Raw genomic sequence first — 18,997 nt, forward strand, 5'->3', positions numbered from 1 at the left:
ATCCCAAAATATTTTGTCACTTGAAGCAAAACACCTGCTGCCACCCCGTTCTGAGTTGCTCAGAGAAAGCTCTGGTGCACAGAAAGTGGTGGGAAGTAACAAAGAAACCAGAGAGGAGTGGCAGTGGCAGCCCTGTTCTTCCCAGGCAGTGGCCACGGGTGCCAAGCAAAGGAGGAGGTGAGTGGCATGCTCCTTGGGGGCCCAGAACTACCACCCTTCCCAGCTGGTCTCAGACTGCAACCTAAGGCAACTGCCTCACCTAGGGCAACGGTGGCCCTGTTGCATAGCTATTATGTGTACACACTATTGGGAAAGATGTCAACCACGTTGTGCCAGGTGCACTTTCTCCTAAGGCTCCAAACCCCACCACACAAAGTATATTTCTGAATAATGAGCTGAGTATGGTGCTGAAGGAGGCAGGGGGTGCGGAAATGGCTTCATGGACCAAATTGGATCCCCTGGCGGGACAAGAAGGGTGGCCAGGGGGTGGGGGTAAGCATAAGCCAGGCTGAACAGGAGATCCTGTGGAATCTCAATGACCACTACAAACTTCAGTGATTAGCCATCTATATGTGGATCTGCAGGAAGGAAGCTCAGAGGGAGGAAAATCTTCCACGTCTTTTCTGAGTGTTTCCATTTTTATTGAATAATGTGTGGCTAAGTGCCATAGTTTTCCTCCTCCCCTTATAACGGAAGGGGGAACATTCCATAAACTTTACCATCTCGTTCTTGACAGTTCCTCAGCCCTTGGGTTTTTATTTCCCACCTGAAATTAAAATCTTCTACCTGTAACATCACAATTAATTGCAAGGAAGATAATTAAGATGTCACAAACAGAAGAATACAGGTGGGGAATTAGCAGCAGGAACAGATGAACTCTTAAGCAAGAAAGATCCCATTGTCATGCAAATATCCCTGGTGCCAGGAGAAAACAATGGAAGACAAATGCTGTGAAAAAGAAAATAGGAAATGAAGCAAATGATAATGAAAGAGAATATTTGCACTTGGTTTTCCATGAGGAGCAGGAGGCCCTTTAGGAACATTTGTAAATGGTGGGGAGGAAGGCAGAAATGCAACTGTATCCATTTTGATCACCCTACTGTTGTTCGGCAATGGCTGAAGCTGTGCAATGACTTTTCGGCTGACATATTTGAGGGCTCTGAGTGTTTTTTCTTCTTATTTTCAGCTCAAGAAGGCAAGAGGGAAACATCTTATTTACATTTCCACTGAGTTGGCTGCTTAAATGAGCTAGGTAAGTCACAAATGTCTTGCATGTATTCAGAAGTAATCATTTTAATCACTTAATTAAGCAGCCTTTGTGTTGCATCCACACAAATATGCCAGCTAACATTTTTTATTAAACCAGCGCTAGGAACAAAATGCTTTAGAATAGCTTATGAACTGCTGCCTTTCCAAAAACTATCCATTTTGCAACTGGATTAATTATTCAGTAGGTTTTTTGTTTTGTTTTGTTTTGTTTTTTAAGAATCTATGGAGATTAGCTGGTCCAGCATAGTGGATGATTTATGAGTGCACCACTCACTGCAAAATGTTCATCAAACCCCAAAGCACTTGGTATTTCAACGTGGAAAAACTCTACACAAATTCCTTTGAATCTTGATACTTTAATTTTAAAAAATCAGTTAATTGTCTCCAATAGAAAATATTATTTATTTGCTAAACTGAACATCATGTATACAGATCCGATTCCTGACCTCTCCATGGCAGGTTGGTAAATTACTCTTGCCTGAAACCAGAAAAGCTGCTGCCAGACAATGTATTCCATGAGTGGGGAGCCTATTCTTGAGGTTATTCAAGGTCTACTCATGCCCTGCCAGGTGATCCAATTTGGTCCATGAAGCCATTTCTCCAACACCATGCCCACCTGTCGATCAGCTGGCATCACTCCAATGTTCCCCTACCTCAGTGGGCCAACATTGACAGATGGGCAGACCCACCTTCTTATCAGTCACCTGACATTAGGTCACCTGACTGACAAGTGGCTGGTCTCAATCACCTCTCAAACTTAGCCCATATGGGTGGGGGAGATAAACATCTGGCCAAAAATGTTCCCTATCCCTGGAGCAGATAATACTGAACTAGATGAGCCATTGACCTGACTCAATATAAGACAGCTTTCTATGTTTTAGGTAATTGTATTTGCATTGATTTAATTTGTGAGCCATCCAGAAGGCCTAGTCAACTGAACAGTGTTTAAATGCCAAAAAGAAAAAGAAACTAACTCTGAAATATAATGTGTGACCAAAATTAAGCAGACTGTCTGGTCAGAATGACAGGACATCCACAGCCTTGGGAGAGGTATTATAATCTTTAGTCACAGCACTTAGGGTAGTGATTAAAATCAAAATGGAAAGGGAGGAATTTATATACAATATAAATTAGGGGTCACCAACCATTTTAGACCAATGGGTTCCTTTGGGTTTTTGAGTGAGCATCATGGGCACCACCCCCTCTGTTCCTTTCTCTCTCCCATATCAGACCCACCCCACCCCCTCACCCCTGACAACCAGAAAGAGGAAAGTTTTAGGTTCACTTTCCCAGAGAATCTGGGTAAAAGCCTTGAAATCTGAGCCTTGTAAAGTACATTGTGAGAAGTGGAAACGAAGAGTACAAAGTGGCAGTGGGAAAGAGCATCACTCTTCCAATTTCATTCTTCAGCTCTATGTACTTATCATAGAATCACAGAACTGTAGAGTTGGAAGTGACCCTGAGGGTCATCTGGTCCAAAGCCCTGCAAGGCAAGGAGTCTCATCTAAAGCATCCATGACAAAAGGTGGGCAGCCAACCTCTGCTTAAAAACCCCCAATGAAGGAGAATTCACAACCTTCCAGGGAGGGGAAAGGAAGAAAAGGGTAACCACCTCATAACCAAAGGGATACTGAGTGGATGCCAGAGGAAAATCTCAATGGCAGCGCTGGGTATGTCATTGAATATGCTTTCAAGGAAGATATGGGCCTACCAAGAATTGATCCATCTCTGGCTTGGTAGCCCAGTGTGCAATTCATATAGGTATACATATATCCCTTCCACGTTGTGACTTTGGTCATGGGAAGGATTTTAACATCTTTGTCTTAACCAAAGATGCAATATGGAAAGCATAAGCAGGCTACCTCAATATATATTGGGGAAATAATGGCTTATGAATCTAAGCAGGATCCTTAAAAATCTTTCTCATTCACTTGGGTAATCTAGCCAAAGAAGGCTGATTGCTGAAGAACTGATGCTTTTGAATTATGGTGCTGGAGGAGACTCTTGAGAGTCCCATGGACTGCAAGAAAATCAAACCTATCCATTCTGAAGGAAATCAGCCCTGAGTGCTCACTGGAAGGAGAAATACTGAAGCTGAGGCTCCAATACTTTGGGTCATCTCATGAGAAGAGAAGACTCCTGGGAAAGACCCTGATGTTGGGAAAGATTGAGGGCACAAGGAGAAGGGGACGACAGAGGACAAGATGGTTGGACAGTGTTCTCGAAGCTACTAACATGATTTTGACCAAACTGCCGGAGGCAGTGGGAGACAGGAGTGCCTGGCGTGCTCTGGTCCATGGGGTCACGAAGAGTCAGACACGACTAAACAACAAAACAACAACAACAACAGCCAAAGACCACCATATCACCATTTACATCACACAGGAGAGGAGAACAGTTTTGACAACAGCACCCAGACTAATCTGGCTCATGGTAGCATAAGATAGCATCTTAACTCATTATTGACACAAGAGATAAGGCACAAGACTTTTAACAGGGTATTAATTTCTCCTGGATTTCTCATTTCTTTGCATAGCCTTTTCTGCACTGTGCTGCTAATATTTAACTTCTATCATCCATCAAGAAAAAGAATGTGGGAAGCCCTCTAAGAGGAAATTGTTCTTTTTGGTCATTATTTTAATCATTTAATACCTTCACTTAAGTATGTCAAAATTTCAGAATTATAAAAGACAAAATCCCAGAAATTATTGGTTAGTTCAGGATGAGTATTGTTTGTGATGTATACTGGGAAAGGGTTAGAGACCCTCTCCTATAGATAGCAACTTCCCCAGTTTTCAAAAAAATAAATAAATGCCCCACTTGCCTACTAATTACTGCAACAAAAATCTCATTGGGCAAATCCTAATTGCAGATCCCACATGTAATATCTAAATTTGGTCTCCAGGATCAGCAACTGGGCATTGTAGGCTTTCACATCCAGGCTTGTTGAAACTATTCCTGTACTAAAAAAGATCCCTGCACTAGCAATAAATTAGAGTTATGTTCAAAGCAGAATTTTTTAAAAGGCATTAATCTCAACTCTCGCTGTACAACATTGCATTTTATTATGACCATTTAAGAGGGCGCATGTAGATCACTATGCATTGACAACCTGAACGTATTGCAACAACACTTTTTTACAATAATCACAAATGATATAATGTGATGTATGCATACATAATTGTCTCTCTTTTTATGGGCAATTTTTAAATTCTAAAATAAATAAATAAATTTACTGGGGAAATTAGCATAAAATCTAGTTTGAAAGCAAGACTCTTTCATCGCTCTGTAATGGGCCCTTTAATTGCAACAATGAATTGACTCTTTATGTACATGTCTGTCTGTGTTTTCATTTTTCATGGAAAGTAGGCTATCTGAATACCATCTGCTAAAACTGTTGCATGCATATGGCTGGTACTCTATTTGTCCCAAACATTGGGAGGAATGTGGTAGGAGATTGGAAACCTTGTTCAATATATCTTGCACAGAATGCAGAGTTCAAACTAAATAGCACCCATGTGAGTGGAAGTTTTAAGATACTGCATCTGGAAATGTCTGCTATAGAAGGTCTTAAGAGAGAAATAGCCAGAGCTGTTAAACATATTAATACGTAGCTGGCAAAAGAAAAGAAAAATCTGTCCTGGTGTTAAGTACTGAGTCATCATCTGTATTATACTCAGTTGGGATGTTTGTTTTATACGCTGAGCATATAAGAGAAAGAATCACACTGGTATTGTTGGTTCTTATTTTTTTAAAAAATTGTGCAGACATTTTATGTATTGGGGTGTTTTGTTTATCTTTTACTCTGGCTAGCAAAAAAGCGGGGCGGGGGACAAATGAATGAATAATACAATTATTGGACACATATATTTTATACTAAAATAAAACAGTAACATATTTCATTACCTGAAGTAGTACACTGCAAAGTGACTGGGTTTGAAGTCTTGTAAACTCTTAAGTCAAAGGTGGAGGATAAAAAATAATAATTTCCCTCTTGATTCAGAATGATATTTTAGTGCAAGAGCTTCATCCCCCAAAAGCTGAAGGGAGTTCACATTACAAAATACAGCCATTAAATTTCCTGTTTAATGAGCTGTTGCTTTTATCTCATTTATCTGGATTCCCTCCTCACTGTTCATTGTGATTTAAAGAAATGCACAATTAACCCATCAAATGTTGCTATGTAGATTGGCAAGATTTTTGTACACAGGTGTAACACTGACCCACGTGAGGTTAAGAGGCTTCCCCAAAACTTACAGAATGTATCCAAAGTTGGATAGATCTTTAACAGGTATTGTAAGCACGTGTGGTGCTGGAGTAGCCCATGGCTGGGGCAACAGGAAGACCAGACATCATTGCCAGTGAACCCTACCTAGGGCTTGGACCTCAGCAGCTGCCCAGGTCCTGACAGCAGCCCCAGTAGGTCACATGCAGATCTTTAAAGAATTATGAGAATGGCTGCTTAACTATTGTTGTGCGTTGTTGCATTCCAGTTGACTAGAAGAGCTCCTTCCGTGTGCACATACATGCACTGTCCTTGTCCACCTCTCTTCCTTTTCCATGTCAAATATGAGAGTGGCCAAAAGTGTTCTGATCCCACACAATTGTGTTAGCCTTATGGAGTTATGCTGGGCTCTGGAAATAAAATGACAGCTTTGGGCCCAGGGTTAAATACAATTTCCTTTCCCTTCACCGGTTCTCCCGCAATCTGTCTGAGCAGTGCTCAGGTTATTAATGGAACTGACATTCCTGTACAACTGACTGAGCATTGGCAGCAGCCAGGTAACAAGGCAGAAGGTGACGGCAACAAATCATCTAACACCAAAAGATAAGAGATAACGAAATGTGTTTTGGCGATTAGTTTCAGATCATGCCAGGGAAGAGGAATGTGTTTCACCTGGTTATCCTAGATCCATATTTTGTTCAGGAAATGTCATACAACTTCTTGGAAGTCTATCTTAGCATTAATCAGCATAGAAATTAAATAATAATACAAATTATGGTTGTGTCTTTTCACAGACAGCTGGCCCTCCAAAAAGTAGAAGCACCCACCCTGCCATCAGACCACTCATATGCTTCACATGTCTGCAACTTCTTCAACCCATAGCTCCCTATATATCTGCTCCATCCCATTCAGATGAATTCCTCTGTTCAGGCAAGCCTTCCAGGATACTCATAGGGCAGATAGTCCAGATGTTACTAGACTATCACTGATTTATTTAATGTATTTATATCCCACCTTTCTCCCACAGTTGGGGTTCAAGGCAGCTGCTGCTACTGCTTCTTCAACATCTCATATCCACCATTGTATATATGCCCCTTCAAAGTTCTCTCCAATTACTGCCACAATTTTAGATGCACTCTGGCATGCACAGTATGGCTGTTGTACCTGGACATAGAATTAAAAAATGGCAGCAGCCCAGATTTTCGTTTTAGTTAAAAAGCAGGGATGCCCATTTGATGATGAGATGGCAGTGAAGGGAGATCTTAAGATCTCCAGTTTTGTGAATCCAGTTTTGTGATAATTCAGCCTGTCTACATCTCTTCCACCGAGGGAAGCGGTCCTTCTGCCCTGTTACATCTGATTTCCCCCTTTCACTCCAGTCAGAGCATGAACACTGGCAAAATTCATGGAACTCTCTGAGTCTCCATTCCAAGACAGCACAGCTGTCTTCTGTGCCTGGTTAGGAACTATAGTTTGTTAAGGGTGTTGGGAATTGAAGCTACAGCTCACAGGAATCTTTGGGGTTGCTTTAATGGTATGGCATGCACACAGCTAGTGGGTAGGTCATGAGAGTCTCTCCCTCCTGCATTGCTCACATTCCACCAACATTTTCAGAAACATTTATGACTGGGGAGGAATCAAGTGATAAAATTCATTTATCGTGCCAAGGCAGCAGAAATGCACAATCATTGGCTTCTCGCAAAGATTATCTGCCACCAAATAATGGGTGGGTGTTTCTTTGGTTTTTGTGGGGTTTTGCTTTCGTTTTGGAAGAAACAGCAGTAAATTAGCATTTTTAGGAGGATCCGTATTAGCACTACATTAACATAGACTCAATCCCGGGTTATCTCCACCTCTTTTCTATACAGAACACTTATTATGGAGCACAATATTCAGAATAGTTTCACAGACAGAGCAGCCTGTTATCTATGTGTCTCATGTGAGGGAAAGGAAAGCCCTTTCGGAAAATTGTGTTTTCCACATTCAGCATCTTTTCTATGAGGCTACAGGGTGACTCAGAGCTGGGCCAGGATGAGAATTATTGATTAAGTACATCCACGGCCAGCTAGCATAATGAGCTACAGAGCATGTCAGGCACACAATGGCATAAACACCCAAAGGACAAGGAGGCAGCAAAGTAATGCCGTTTAAGTGGTAAATCAAGAAACACGATAAAATGGGAGTCTATATCTTTTGGTACAATGGTATTTAAAAACAACAACAACACTTTTGAGCTACCATTGCAGAGTTTGTGCCAAGACCCGACAGAAAGTGGAAGAATAAAATGCACATAATTGGCTTCTATAGGAAAATATCCCTTTAAGTCTTGGGAGTCAGTCGTGAAGTGCATCACACACAAAGGAGGAACAGAAGTTGTGATGATGGGGAAGGAGGGGGGAAAGATTGGAGCATGTTGTCAGCCTCATATTTTTGCTCTCCAGAATAGTCATTTAATATGCTGCTGTTCAGTGATAACAGGGACACCTCCTCGTTTTCATGCAGACACAAGCACACACCCACTGGTACATACTCTCTTGCTCAGTGTCAAGGGGACTGAAAATAATAATTTCGTAGGGACATATTTGGAATTATTCTTGCTCAATAGCCCTTTTCAGGCATTCTGCCCTCCCCATCACTGTCTCTATCACTCTCTGGAGGCTGAAGGGTGACATTAGGATTCAGGCTCATGCAAGGAGGTGGCACGAGTAGAAACAGAGTCCCAGGTTTAGACCGCCGCCCTTAAACTCACAGAGGGTGCCGAGGCTAGCCAGCACTTTTATTCCCATTGGCAGGGCAGAGGAGTGGGGGAACAAGGGACATATATTCTTGAATGAAGAGGGTTAATTTCAATTAATATCCTAGGTTTGTTAATGAGGAGAAAATCTTGCACAGAATAAAAGGTATTAAAATGTGTGCAACTTACGGTACTTAGGGGGCAAATAAGAATCATTCTTAAAAGGTTAAAAGTGTTTTTAATGAGGTCACATACTTTGAGGAGAGTCTGTTGTGTATAAAACTACCTGGAAAAGTCTCCTCTGCTCTTTCTGCCATATGTTTATAATACTGTTAGCATGGAAAGTGAATTAAAAGTATATCATTGGCTTTGTAACTTTTACATTTGCGTTGCATACTTGATTTGAGCCAAGGCTGATTCAAGCCTCGTGGGAAAGTAGCCTTAAATGGAAAGGAGTAATATGGGTTGTTAATTTAAAATCTTCCTTAAATTAATGTGAAACACATTGGAGAGGAGCATAGTGGTGACCACTGGTTATTGAGCTGTCTACAGTCTCTATGGAAGCACCTTGAGCTCCATCCAGAGAATTGTGCATGAACTGCACTCTGACTCAAAAAAAGAGAAAAGAATACAAGAGCATTTGGAATCTGTTTAACTGGATCAAATTGTGCATAGAAATATATTGCTACTGTAGGTGTTGCTAACTGTGTACTAAATATCTGTTATTCCTTTAAGCAACATTCAGCAGTGCCAAGTCAAAGCCCTATGCTATAGATTTCATTAGTCTTTCTTTTCAACAAAGGAGAGGGGAACACAGTAACCACCTTTGCTTTCACATAGGGACGGGTAAGATCAGGCTGTTCATATGATCCATGCCATTTCTTCATGGCCCTCACACATAACTCTATTTTGTCTCATTTGCACATTAATCTGTGGTTCAAAAAATAAACCCATGATAAAATTTGCATTTAAATGCTATTCTGTTTTCCCTCAGTGCACTCATTCTAAAAAAAATGTATGTTGATATGCTTTTTGTACCCAGAACAGGAACATTTGGGGTGTGAAAAAACCAACACATAAGTAAGTTCCAACATTCACCTTAGTCCTGGGAGTGCAGGTTAAGTCCATTCATAATGGAATTGCCAAAGATCAAAGCCCTTTACAAACACTCTCCTTTTGTGCAATGGCTATCGTCTGAGGGGGAAACTCAATCACTGGCTCCACCCTTGCCACCACATGCATGCTGGTCCTGCCCATAAAGACCCACCCTTTGGGAGAGTAAGTTGAAAGGGGGAGCCTGTTGTACACATGGCCCCTCCCCAGGCAATTTAGAATTCCATGCAATCTGTGCCCACAACCCCAGAAAGCCACTAACATTTTACTGTTGTTGGTATCTGTCCGTCTTAGGAGACAATAGAGGGGTGCGCCTTTGGGAAGGTTGCAGCACCTGCTGTGGCTGTGGAGACTGATACGGGAGAGACATGTTTTGTTGCAGCTGGGGCAGATGAAGGCTGATGCAGGTGTACCACTGCCTTTCTTTACCATTCAGTGTAAACAATACTGAGCTAGATTAGGGCTCAGCAACCTTTTTCAGCCGTGGGCTGGTCCAGACCATGTGGTAAAGTAAAGGTAAAGGGACCCCTGACCATTAGGTCCAGTCGTGACTGACTCTGGGGTTCTGGCGCTCATCTCGCTTTATTGGCCGAGGGAGCCGGCGTACAGCTTCCAGATCATGTGGCCAGCATGACTAAGCCGCTTCTGGCGAACCAGAGCAGCGCACGGAAACGGTGTTTACCTTCCCGCCCGAGCGGTATCTATTTTTCTACTTGCACTTTGATGTGCTTTCGAACTGCTAGGTTGGCAGGAGCAGGAACTGAGCAATGGGAGCTCACCCTGTCATGGGGATTCGAACCGCCAACCTTCTGATCGGCAAGTCCTAGGCTCTGTGGTTTAACCCACAGAGCCACCCGCATCCCAAAGACCATGTGGTAGGCCAGACTATATTTTGGAGAGAAAAAATTTACAAATTCCTATGCCCCACAAATAACCCAGACAACATTCTACTCATGTAAAAACACACTGATTCTCGGACCATCCACGGGCCAGATTGAGAAGGCGTTTGGGCCGCATCCGGCCCCCAGGCCTTAGGTTGCCTACCCCTGAGCTAGATGGACCAACGGTCTGGCACTGTATATGACAGCTTCTTCTGCTCCTATGAATGTATCACCTTTCTCTCCCCAGAAAGAAGATCAAATTATTCAAACATACCCAACAAAAACACAAAATATTTAGGGGTGTGCTAGTAGTTGGCTTGGCTGGCCCTCACCAATGGCCCAGAGGGAAGCTCAAAAAATGCCAATAAAGCCCAATGGCCAGGGTGACAGCTGGAGATCCCCAATGCAAGAAGAGCCCCTCAAGTGAAATCCTGCTGAGGGTCCCTCTTAAAACTGTAGCTACCCCTGCTGAGGAAGTTTACAAGCTTGACTCGGGGCAGCAGATGACATGCACAGCAATAAGGCATCAGTAAGGAAATTGAGTTTCATTTAATGTTATTGCCTTTAACAGGCCATCTGGCAGCCAGGTATAATGAGGCCTTCTAGAAAGTTTTAAATGACTCTCATAATAAGATCACCCTATTCCTTAAAAACTGCATTTCCTACTTTCCTCACAGTAACATTTCCCAATATGTGACAGCTCCATAAAGACCTATCAACCCAATCCACATTACAGCAACAAATATGCAGAGAGTTACTTGCTACTTGAGGGAGCCAAGTCATGTGGCAAGCGCTTTTAAATGTTACCCTGAGGAGCAGGAGAACTCACCATAGGGAGCCTATGTTCAGTGGCATTCCAAAGGCAAATGTAGTTCAGCTCTTAAAGAACATTTCTGACACAGACATCCCTCAATGCTGAAATTTTCACCTGACAGGTATCCATTGGGTCACCATCCTTGCACCAAACATTTCACCAAAAAAGTTACTATCAGGCACTGCAGCTTTTTATAGCTTTGTGTGCACCTTGATTTGTGGATATGCAACAATTCAAATATGTCAAGAAGAAGACAAGAGATCATGTAAGACAGCTGAGAGCTGCATCCTTTGTCTTCAGTCCAACCCAAACCTTGCACTTCATGCATTTCCCATGTTTCTGAGGTCCAAGCCTGACATTTCCTTTAAGCAAGGCTGCAATTCACATCCAGCTGGTGTCCCTGACACGGTTTGCAGTCTTTTATTTTGCAGCCGTATAAAATATGAATATGACCAACTGCCAGTGTAAAACATACCCTGTTACTGGGTTTTTTTCAGAATGTGTAGGATGTTTCAATTCTCTCATTTTTGAATTGATTCTTGAAAGCAATGCACTATTTAAATCTAAAGGTTTTGGACTTTAGTTTTTGAATGGGGAGGGGGGACAATCAAATTCCAACTCTCTTCATCTGAGCACAGCATGGAAAATGACTCAGCTGCAGCTTGCACACAAGACCCCTTTACAGAGGGCATTTGCCAATAAGATGCTACCCAATCACTTCGACAAATAAGGCGAAGAGGCCACTTCTTCCCCTCTGCCTCTGTGTACTCATGTATTTTTCAAAAGTGTCATTCTGTGTGCCTCTTGGCATTTGGATGAGCTTCTCTCCTGAGAGTTTAAAATGGAGGATTGCAACAGAATGGTTCCACGAATGCCTGAGCACCCGCGAACAAGCCACGTTCCTTTGGTTTTCTACTATCACACAAAGCTTTGAAAATATTGTGACTCAGAGCTAATTTAAGCATGTGAGAGACAGCACATTTAAGAGTTACTTCTGGGTTGCAGCTGGAAAATCACATATTTCGCGTGCCACTTCCTCATATAAAAGCTAATCCCTTTCACCCCTGACATGCCAGCTCTCCATTTGTTCCTACAAGAAGCAAAAGGAGAAACACGAGTCGCAGCGCAGGTCTATACATCTTTCCATAAGTAATTCCCATGGAATTCATGGGGCTTTCTTCCCAGGTAAGCAGATACAGGATTACAGCAGGGGTGGGAAATGGCAGGTCCAAATGCAGCCCTCTAGCTCTCTCTATCTGGCCCTTGGGATTCTCTCCAGACCACACCCTCAAGTCATGCCACAAGCCTTCCTCACACTTTCCTTTTCCCCCCTGCCTGGAATGTGTCCTTGAGATCAGATAATGGCTCTTGCTTCCCTGGACACAAGATTGAGAGGGGTGTGAGTGTGTGTGCAGAAACTAGGCTAATGTACGAAGGTAAAATTTACATACATTGCTCCAACTTCTTTTGCATGTGGCCACAGATGGTTACTCAGAAGGAAATGCTGCCCTTAAGATTGAGAAGTTTCCCTGCCCTTGAATTACAGAATCACTTGCCTTTTCTGCTTTCTGCTTTCTTACCTCTACAGTAATATGTGAATGAGTAAGACCCACAAATCCTCTTGTTTACTTTTGAACGGAAGTAATGAAAAGAAGAAGAAACATATCTTATTTTTCTCTTCATATATAAAAAATGAACCAGCCGTGCACTGGAAAAAAGGTCACAATCCCATTCAGCACGCCCCATCCCCACAAACCAGAAGTTGACCAGTGAAAAGTTTGGCAGCATAACAATGTCTTTAAGAAAGACTGAAACACAAGAGAGAAAGCCAAGAGAAGTTCTCATCGGGTGTACTGTTTTTATATTTTCATGCAATCCTATCATGTTTATTTGGTTATTAAGTCCCATTGAATTCACTGGGAAATCACTGGGAACTGAATCCGCTGAGACTTATTTCTGAGTGGACATGTACACAGGATTGTGCCGCAAATGTTTATGTTCCATCACAATATGATTTCTGACTGAAAATAGACTGTGGGCCTCATAATGAATACTATTTTGGAGTGGCATCTCCCCTTCTGGAGACAAATCTCCTAAATATAAGGGCAACTTCTAAATATCAGAACCTAGAAGATGCTATGTATTCTCCTTTAACTGAATGCAGTCATTATAGCTATATTCCAGAATGTTTACTGAATAACCTGCATCAGTACTGAAAATGTGAACCCCAATGAAATATCAGAAGTGCAACCCTTTAAAAAAGTCCATCAAAACATGTTTAGGACATTTTAGATACATCTTCCCTATGTCTCCATGTATTAACAACTTGTAAGCCTTCAGGATCACAGAAGCATCATAAAGGGGCAATCTAGTGATTTCAATCTCAGTTCCAGGACTTGAATAATGTAGTAGGAGAACTAGCTGATTTTCTGGCAATAACATCTTTCCCACATAATTTATTAGCTTGTTTATGTGTAAGACCAAGAGTCTAAAAACCACTGAAGCAAGTAACAACAAAGATTAAACAAGATACTCGATAAAGTTAACGGGGTACACAGATTTTAACAGCAAATATACACACGTACGACATCTTTTCAAACAGATTGCTGATGGATAATCCCATTCATCCAAAAACTGAATGCATTTAAATGCCTTTACCTTTTCAATCGCTTTTCTCTTTGTTCCCAAATCCATCCAGGTGTTTTCATTCTCCAGCATGTCCATAAAGGCCCAACGAATCCCTTCAGTCAATTCTGCCATCTGCAACAAATATTACCATAATTACTTAAGAAATGTGAAATGCTCTGAAGACTTGCTGTCCAATTCAGTGAAGGGGCTCTGCATGCAGAAGCAGCCTTGTGTGTGTGTGTAGCCAAAACAGATGTACACATCTGGATGTGTGTTCACATCTGCAAATCAAAATGCTCATCTACAGTGCTCATCTGGTCCCCAGCTAAATGTCACTAATTGTACTAAATTAGTGTGGGATTGGTGCCTATGAAAGTATGAACATTAGAATCCATAGGAAAGTTTCCCTTCCATTTATTTTATACACTTTAACTCCAAGACTACTCTTCAGGTATTTAAGAACTGGAAGAACATGGTTATGAAAATATTATAAAAAATCTTTTACTGGATAGAGCAGAGCTGATATGTGACAATATATATATATATAGGCCCAAGGAAATTGTACAAGAACATCAGTGGTTGACTGTAACCTAAATATAATATGAATACACAGCAGTGTAATAAGACGCTTCCATGCAACGTTTTTCTGTGCACTTGGTTACGTTTTCTGCAGCATACATGCAGCATCATAAGAATGTAAGATGAGTCTGTTGGATCAGGCCAAAGGCCCACCTAGGCCCGCACTGTGTTCTCACAGCAGCTGAGGGAAACCAGCAACCAAGATTCGAGCACAGGAGCACTCTCCCCTCCTGTGGTTTCCAGAAACTGATATTCAGAAGCAATTCAGGAAAGATGAGAAATCTGTCCATAGGTCAAATTAGCCAGGGTGGCTGAAGTGGAGCCTCCATGTTCCAAGGCAGCATAGCAAATGCCATCCCATTGTTTTCCTCATCCATTCTGGATTTAACATTTCCACATTTTTTATTGGACTTCATTGGACTTTCCACAAAAAGGATAAATCCAGATTCAATGGGAAAATCTCGTGGGATGGCATTTTGATGCGGAAGCTGGGCAAAGCTTCCAGGCATGAATGGCCCCAATTCCATAACAAAATGCTGTGTGGAAGTGCCAGAAATGTCAGGTGAATCACCTCCCTGATTGAAAGTTTGGAGATTGACCTAAGTGGGGGGAAATAATGTCCTTATCTAAACAACCGAAGGGGATTGTAGCATCTCATTTTCATGATTCATTACTAGCCTTTAAATATCACATCATTTTTATACAATATGGAAGCCAGTACAGCCCTGGCATTAAATATGACCAAGCATTCAACAGTCGGGAGTAAACTGCATCCCAGGGAATAAGGTAACTTGGAGATATTGATGGCAGAGCACTGTTTCAATTAACTTAGTGCACTAATGAGGTGAACTCCCTGTACTTGGAGGTTGGCAGTTCATATTCTAGCTCTACAATTGGACCCTGGTGTATATTCTGGTTTTTATGCACCAGCTGTAGCAGTAGGGGTGGGAGGAGAAATCTATTCATACCATCAGAGTTGTTATCAAAATTGTTCAGGCGTAGCCGTACGAAATGCTGCCTAGACTGTAGGTCAAAAACAGTGCTATATTTAGACACAAATAATATCTCTTTGATAAAAGGAGGGAGACAAGAAAACATCCAGGGCATGAGCTCATCAGTGACTAAATACAAAAATACCATGCTTCCCATAATTCATTATTTATTCAGCATGGACCTTCTACAAACTAAGAGGGGGGATGGTTTGGTGTCATCTAGATAGCTGAAACACAGGAAAAGGAAAGGCAGACTGAAGAAAATAGAAGATTCCATATTTTAAAAAAGCGAGATCAACCTGGCATCTAGTCTATGACCCAGTCCCCATCCATCCTCAAGAATACGCCCCAATGATATCAGTGAGATTTATTCAAGTAAATGTTCACAGGATAGCATTCTACAATTCTGTGCATACTTATGTAAGATCATGGCATTTCACAGTTACTAAAATGTCTCATTTGCCATTTGATCTTTCCAGCTATTCTGGGGGGAAACAGGATAGTAACAAATAGCCCTAAAGACAACCTATGAAATACTACACAATGGTTAAAGTTGCAGTGGAGAAGGGGCCACAAAGCACCAGTGGTCAGATTAGGGCAGTTTCCTGTACCACCACCACATCAAAGTGGTAATTGGCACAAGTGATTTCTGGGCTGCATCACCCACAATGCTTTGCTCTGAGGAAGGGTGGACTTGCTGTGACCAGGATGTCATGGAGCAGGGACAGCAATGATAAGGGGAGAAAGAAGGTATAAGAGGATGCAGTGCAGGATGAGGAAGGAGTGAGGGATGGAGGAGAAGGTAGTGATACTGACAGAGGGAGGAGGTGGTGAGGGCAGAAAATGTAGAAGGCAGCAGCACAATTTCAAAGGCACCAAAATGCACCTACCATATCCCTCTTGTCTTCTTGGAAGTGCAGATCTACAAACATTCTTCCAGCAACATAAGGGAGAGCACTTTCTACGAAGTTTACACATTTATCCCACTGAGGCAGTAAGGAGGTTGTCCCCTGGATTACCTGTTTTGACCAAACAACATTCCATGACTATAACCAGATTTGCTGAAAAATCAGGCAGACATGTATTTCCTCTTCTAATCTCCTGTACTCCCACAAGAGCAGCATTCTGGAATTCTAGGCATTAAACAGCCACAAAAGGGTTGTCCCCATGCATATGCTAATAACTCCAACATTGACTGGGTGGAGGAACAGTAGGCTACATTAGAGGTGTGATACAGCTGTGGAACTTTTTCTCAATTTGGGTACCACTCACCATTAGTGTGGAAAGGGAAACTCACTCTCTAATAATAGCAATGTGTGAACAAAGGTGCAGACAATCAGCTACCATTTCACTGGAGCAAACAACAACTATGTCACTATAAATGGTAAATGTGGAAAGCCCTAGAATATCTTAAGTTAGGAATGGTGCTGCTAGCTCTACAGTTTGTAAATTCTCAGTTCTATTCAGTTCATTACAGAGTCCCAAGCAATGATGTCATCCTTTCTCTCTGCTTCATATTCCAGCCGTTAAAGAATGCAAATCACAGCCTAACACAGAAACATGATGCTGCAATAAACGGGAGAAAGACTTGGATATAGAAAAAAAAGATAACCTGTGAATTTTTCATTCAGCTCTGTGCCCAGACTAGAGTCCTGATGTCCTGAGAGAGGTTAGTGATGTTCTCCAACTTCTTTAAATGCATTGAATTCAAGCTTGCTAGCTGGAAGCACAGGGACTCACAGAATCCATCTATCAACTGCTGTCTTCATAAGCTTCATAGGCACACAGGGCATATTGATATCAAAATCTCACACTTACCCTTGAAAACTCCAACCACCTATACTGAAAGCGCCGGCTGAGGTTAAATATTCTCGAATAAACCATTCTCCATACCAGGTAATTGGCAATAGTCCTGTCAAAGCAGACACATCTTTATGTCAGACAGTTAGACCCATGTGTTGTAATGTACAGCTGTCTGAGACTATAAATAAATAGGTGACTAGATTCCACCACCCCTCCTCAGATCAGTGCACTACCTACAATGGTAGCAGCTTCACCTTGAAAATTAATGAGCAATAACCAAATTCACAAAAACCTGTTAGACAGAAGTGGTTGCATGATAACAGCCATTTGGTGTGGGAATGATGGTGGATCTTCCATTTGGAGCATATTTCAACAGTTTTGCATCCTGAGATGGAATTTGGCGTTAGTGCTCCTGTGCAAAGAATGGGTGTTCTCCCCACACACACCAAGTACTCACGAACTAATAAAGGAGAAACAATCTAGCTACAAAATCTATAGGAAAGTTTGCCTTAATTAAATGTAATGGGATGTATTGCAACTTTTAATCAGAGTAGATCCATTGAAATAAATGGCCCTAAGTCTGTCATGTTCACTCATTTCGGCAGGTCTATTCTGGGTACAAGTTAGTTGGCCACAACTCAGTGTCGTGATATCTGGTGATCCTTGACAAGCCATCAACAATACATCAGCAAATATCTCACATATCCTACTCACATAGCAATAATGAAACACTTGCAGGGCAATTCAGATAGCAAGTGCAACCATATAAACTAAAGGAATGGGCTTTCTACTACAGAGAAGTAAACATGGTATTTAATGGCTTAATTGGAAGCGGAACACAGCAGGGGTTAGCCCAGAAATCAAACTTTAGTTCTGAAAACGTATCAATTGATATATTTTTTTTAAAAAGGGAGAGTCTTTGAGCCTATATAAATTCACCCCACTTATCAGCCCACATTCATTCAGGATTAGAGGGCAGAGGTTCCAGGTGACAAGGTTTTAAGGCCTGCGCCTGCCGCTTTTAGAAATTAAGCACCATGGTACATTGTGCCTTATTCAGCATTTTCGGATATAGAATGTGATAATACTTCTGTAATCCAGTGTTATACACCTGAGGCTTCTGCATGGCTGGATCTCTTAATACTAATGCTCAAAGACATTAAAAACACATTTTTCAAAGTCAGAGCTAGCAGTAATATGGCACTTCACCCCCACTGCCACCACCTCAGAGCATTTTGGCAGCGCTAGACTTTTCTACCTAATTAAAGACCGCCAATAACATATCTCCCTTTTTTTTAAAAAAAAGCAATCTGACACTATTTTAATTGATTCAAAAAAGAACACAGAAGTGAATGTTGCTGAGATCTACATTGGCTATTTGTTTTTTTACACACACACAAATCATAAAATAAAATCTGTACTTTACAGCAAAGCCTGTTCCGGTTAAGTTTTCCTGTTCTCCCCAGCAGGACTATCTACCACCAACTGCGTTCTGGGAATGCTTCTGGGAGAAAGAGTGAGGCAAGCGAAGTCACCAGAGCCTGTTTCAAATGGGCTTACTGACATATTTCCTTTTGCTGTATCTTTCACCCCTTACCTTTCCTCTCAGTAATTTCCCTGTTTCCTTCTCTTCTCCCCACTGAATAACATAGAAGACAAGCCATAGTCACTAGCATTATTTTCACAATTCTGTAGAACTTGCCACGTTGTGGTAATGGACCTTTATTATGCAATACCCTTGACTTCTGCAGAAGTCATGGGCCCTTTCTGCGAAAACAGCAGGACCCTCTTGGAGCATCTCTGTTTCAATGGCTCAGAGTAGCATCTTTTCACTTTGCTATCATTCGTATCTGCAGTGTTCACAAAACAAACCGGACTTATGGCTAAAGAGCAACAAATTGTTCAGTCAATATGATATGCCTTCCCAGTTGTGAGAGGATTCCTATAATGATCGCCTCA

The 18,997-nt window shown here is 41.8% G+C and overlaps 1 protein-coding gene across 3 annotated transcripts in view; it reads right to left on the reverse strand.

Moving 5' to 3' along the window:
* PHEX (phosphate regulating endopeptidase X-linked) overlaps window positions 1–18,997 on the reverse strand; it is a 97,913-nt gene that overhangs the window by 34,603 nt on the left and 44,313 nt on the right. For all 3 annotated transcript variants that reach the window (XM_053387023.1, XM_053387024.1, XM_053387025.1), the window contains 3 exons: window positions 17,054–17,147; window positions 16,126–16,254; window positions 13,695–13,796 (listed from right to left, as the gene is read on the reverse strand). In XM_053387023.1, coding sequence (XP_053242998.1) covers window positions 13,695–13,796; window positions 16,126–16,254; window positions 17,054–17,147 — 325 coding nt within the window. The remainder of the gene's footprint in view (window positions 1–13,694; window positions 13,797–16,125; window positions 16,255–17,053; window positions 17,148–18,997) is intronic.

Source organism: Podarcis raffonei, chromosome 4 (genome assembly GCF_027172205.1).
Source record: "Podarcis raffonei isolate rPodRaf1 chromosome 4, rPodRaf1.pri, whole genome shotgun sequence".
NCBI lineage: Eukaryota > Metazoa > Chordata > Lepidosauria > Squamata > Lacertidae > Podarcis > Podarcis raffonei.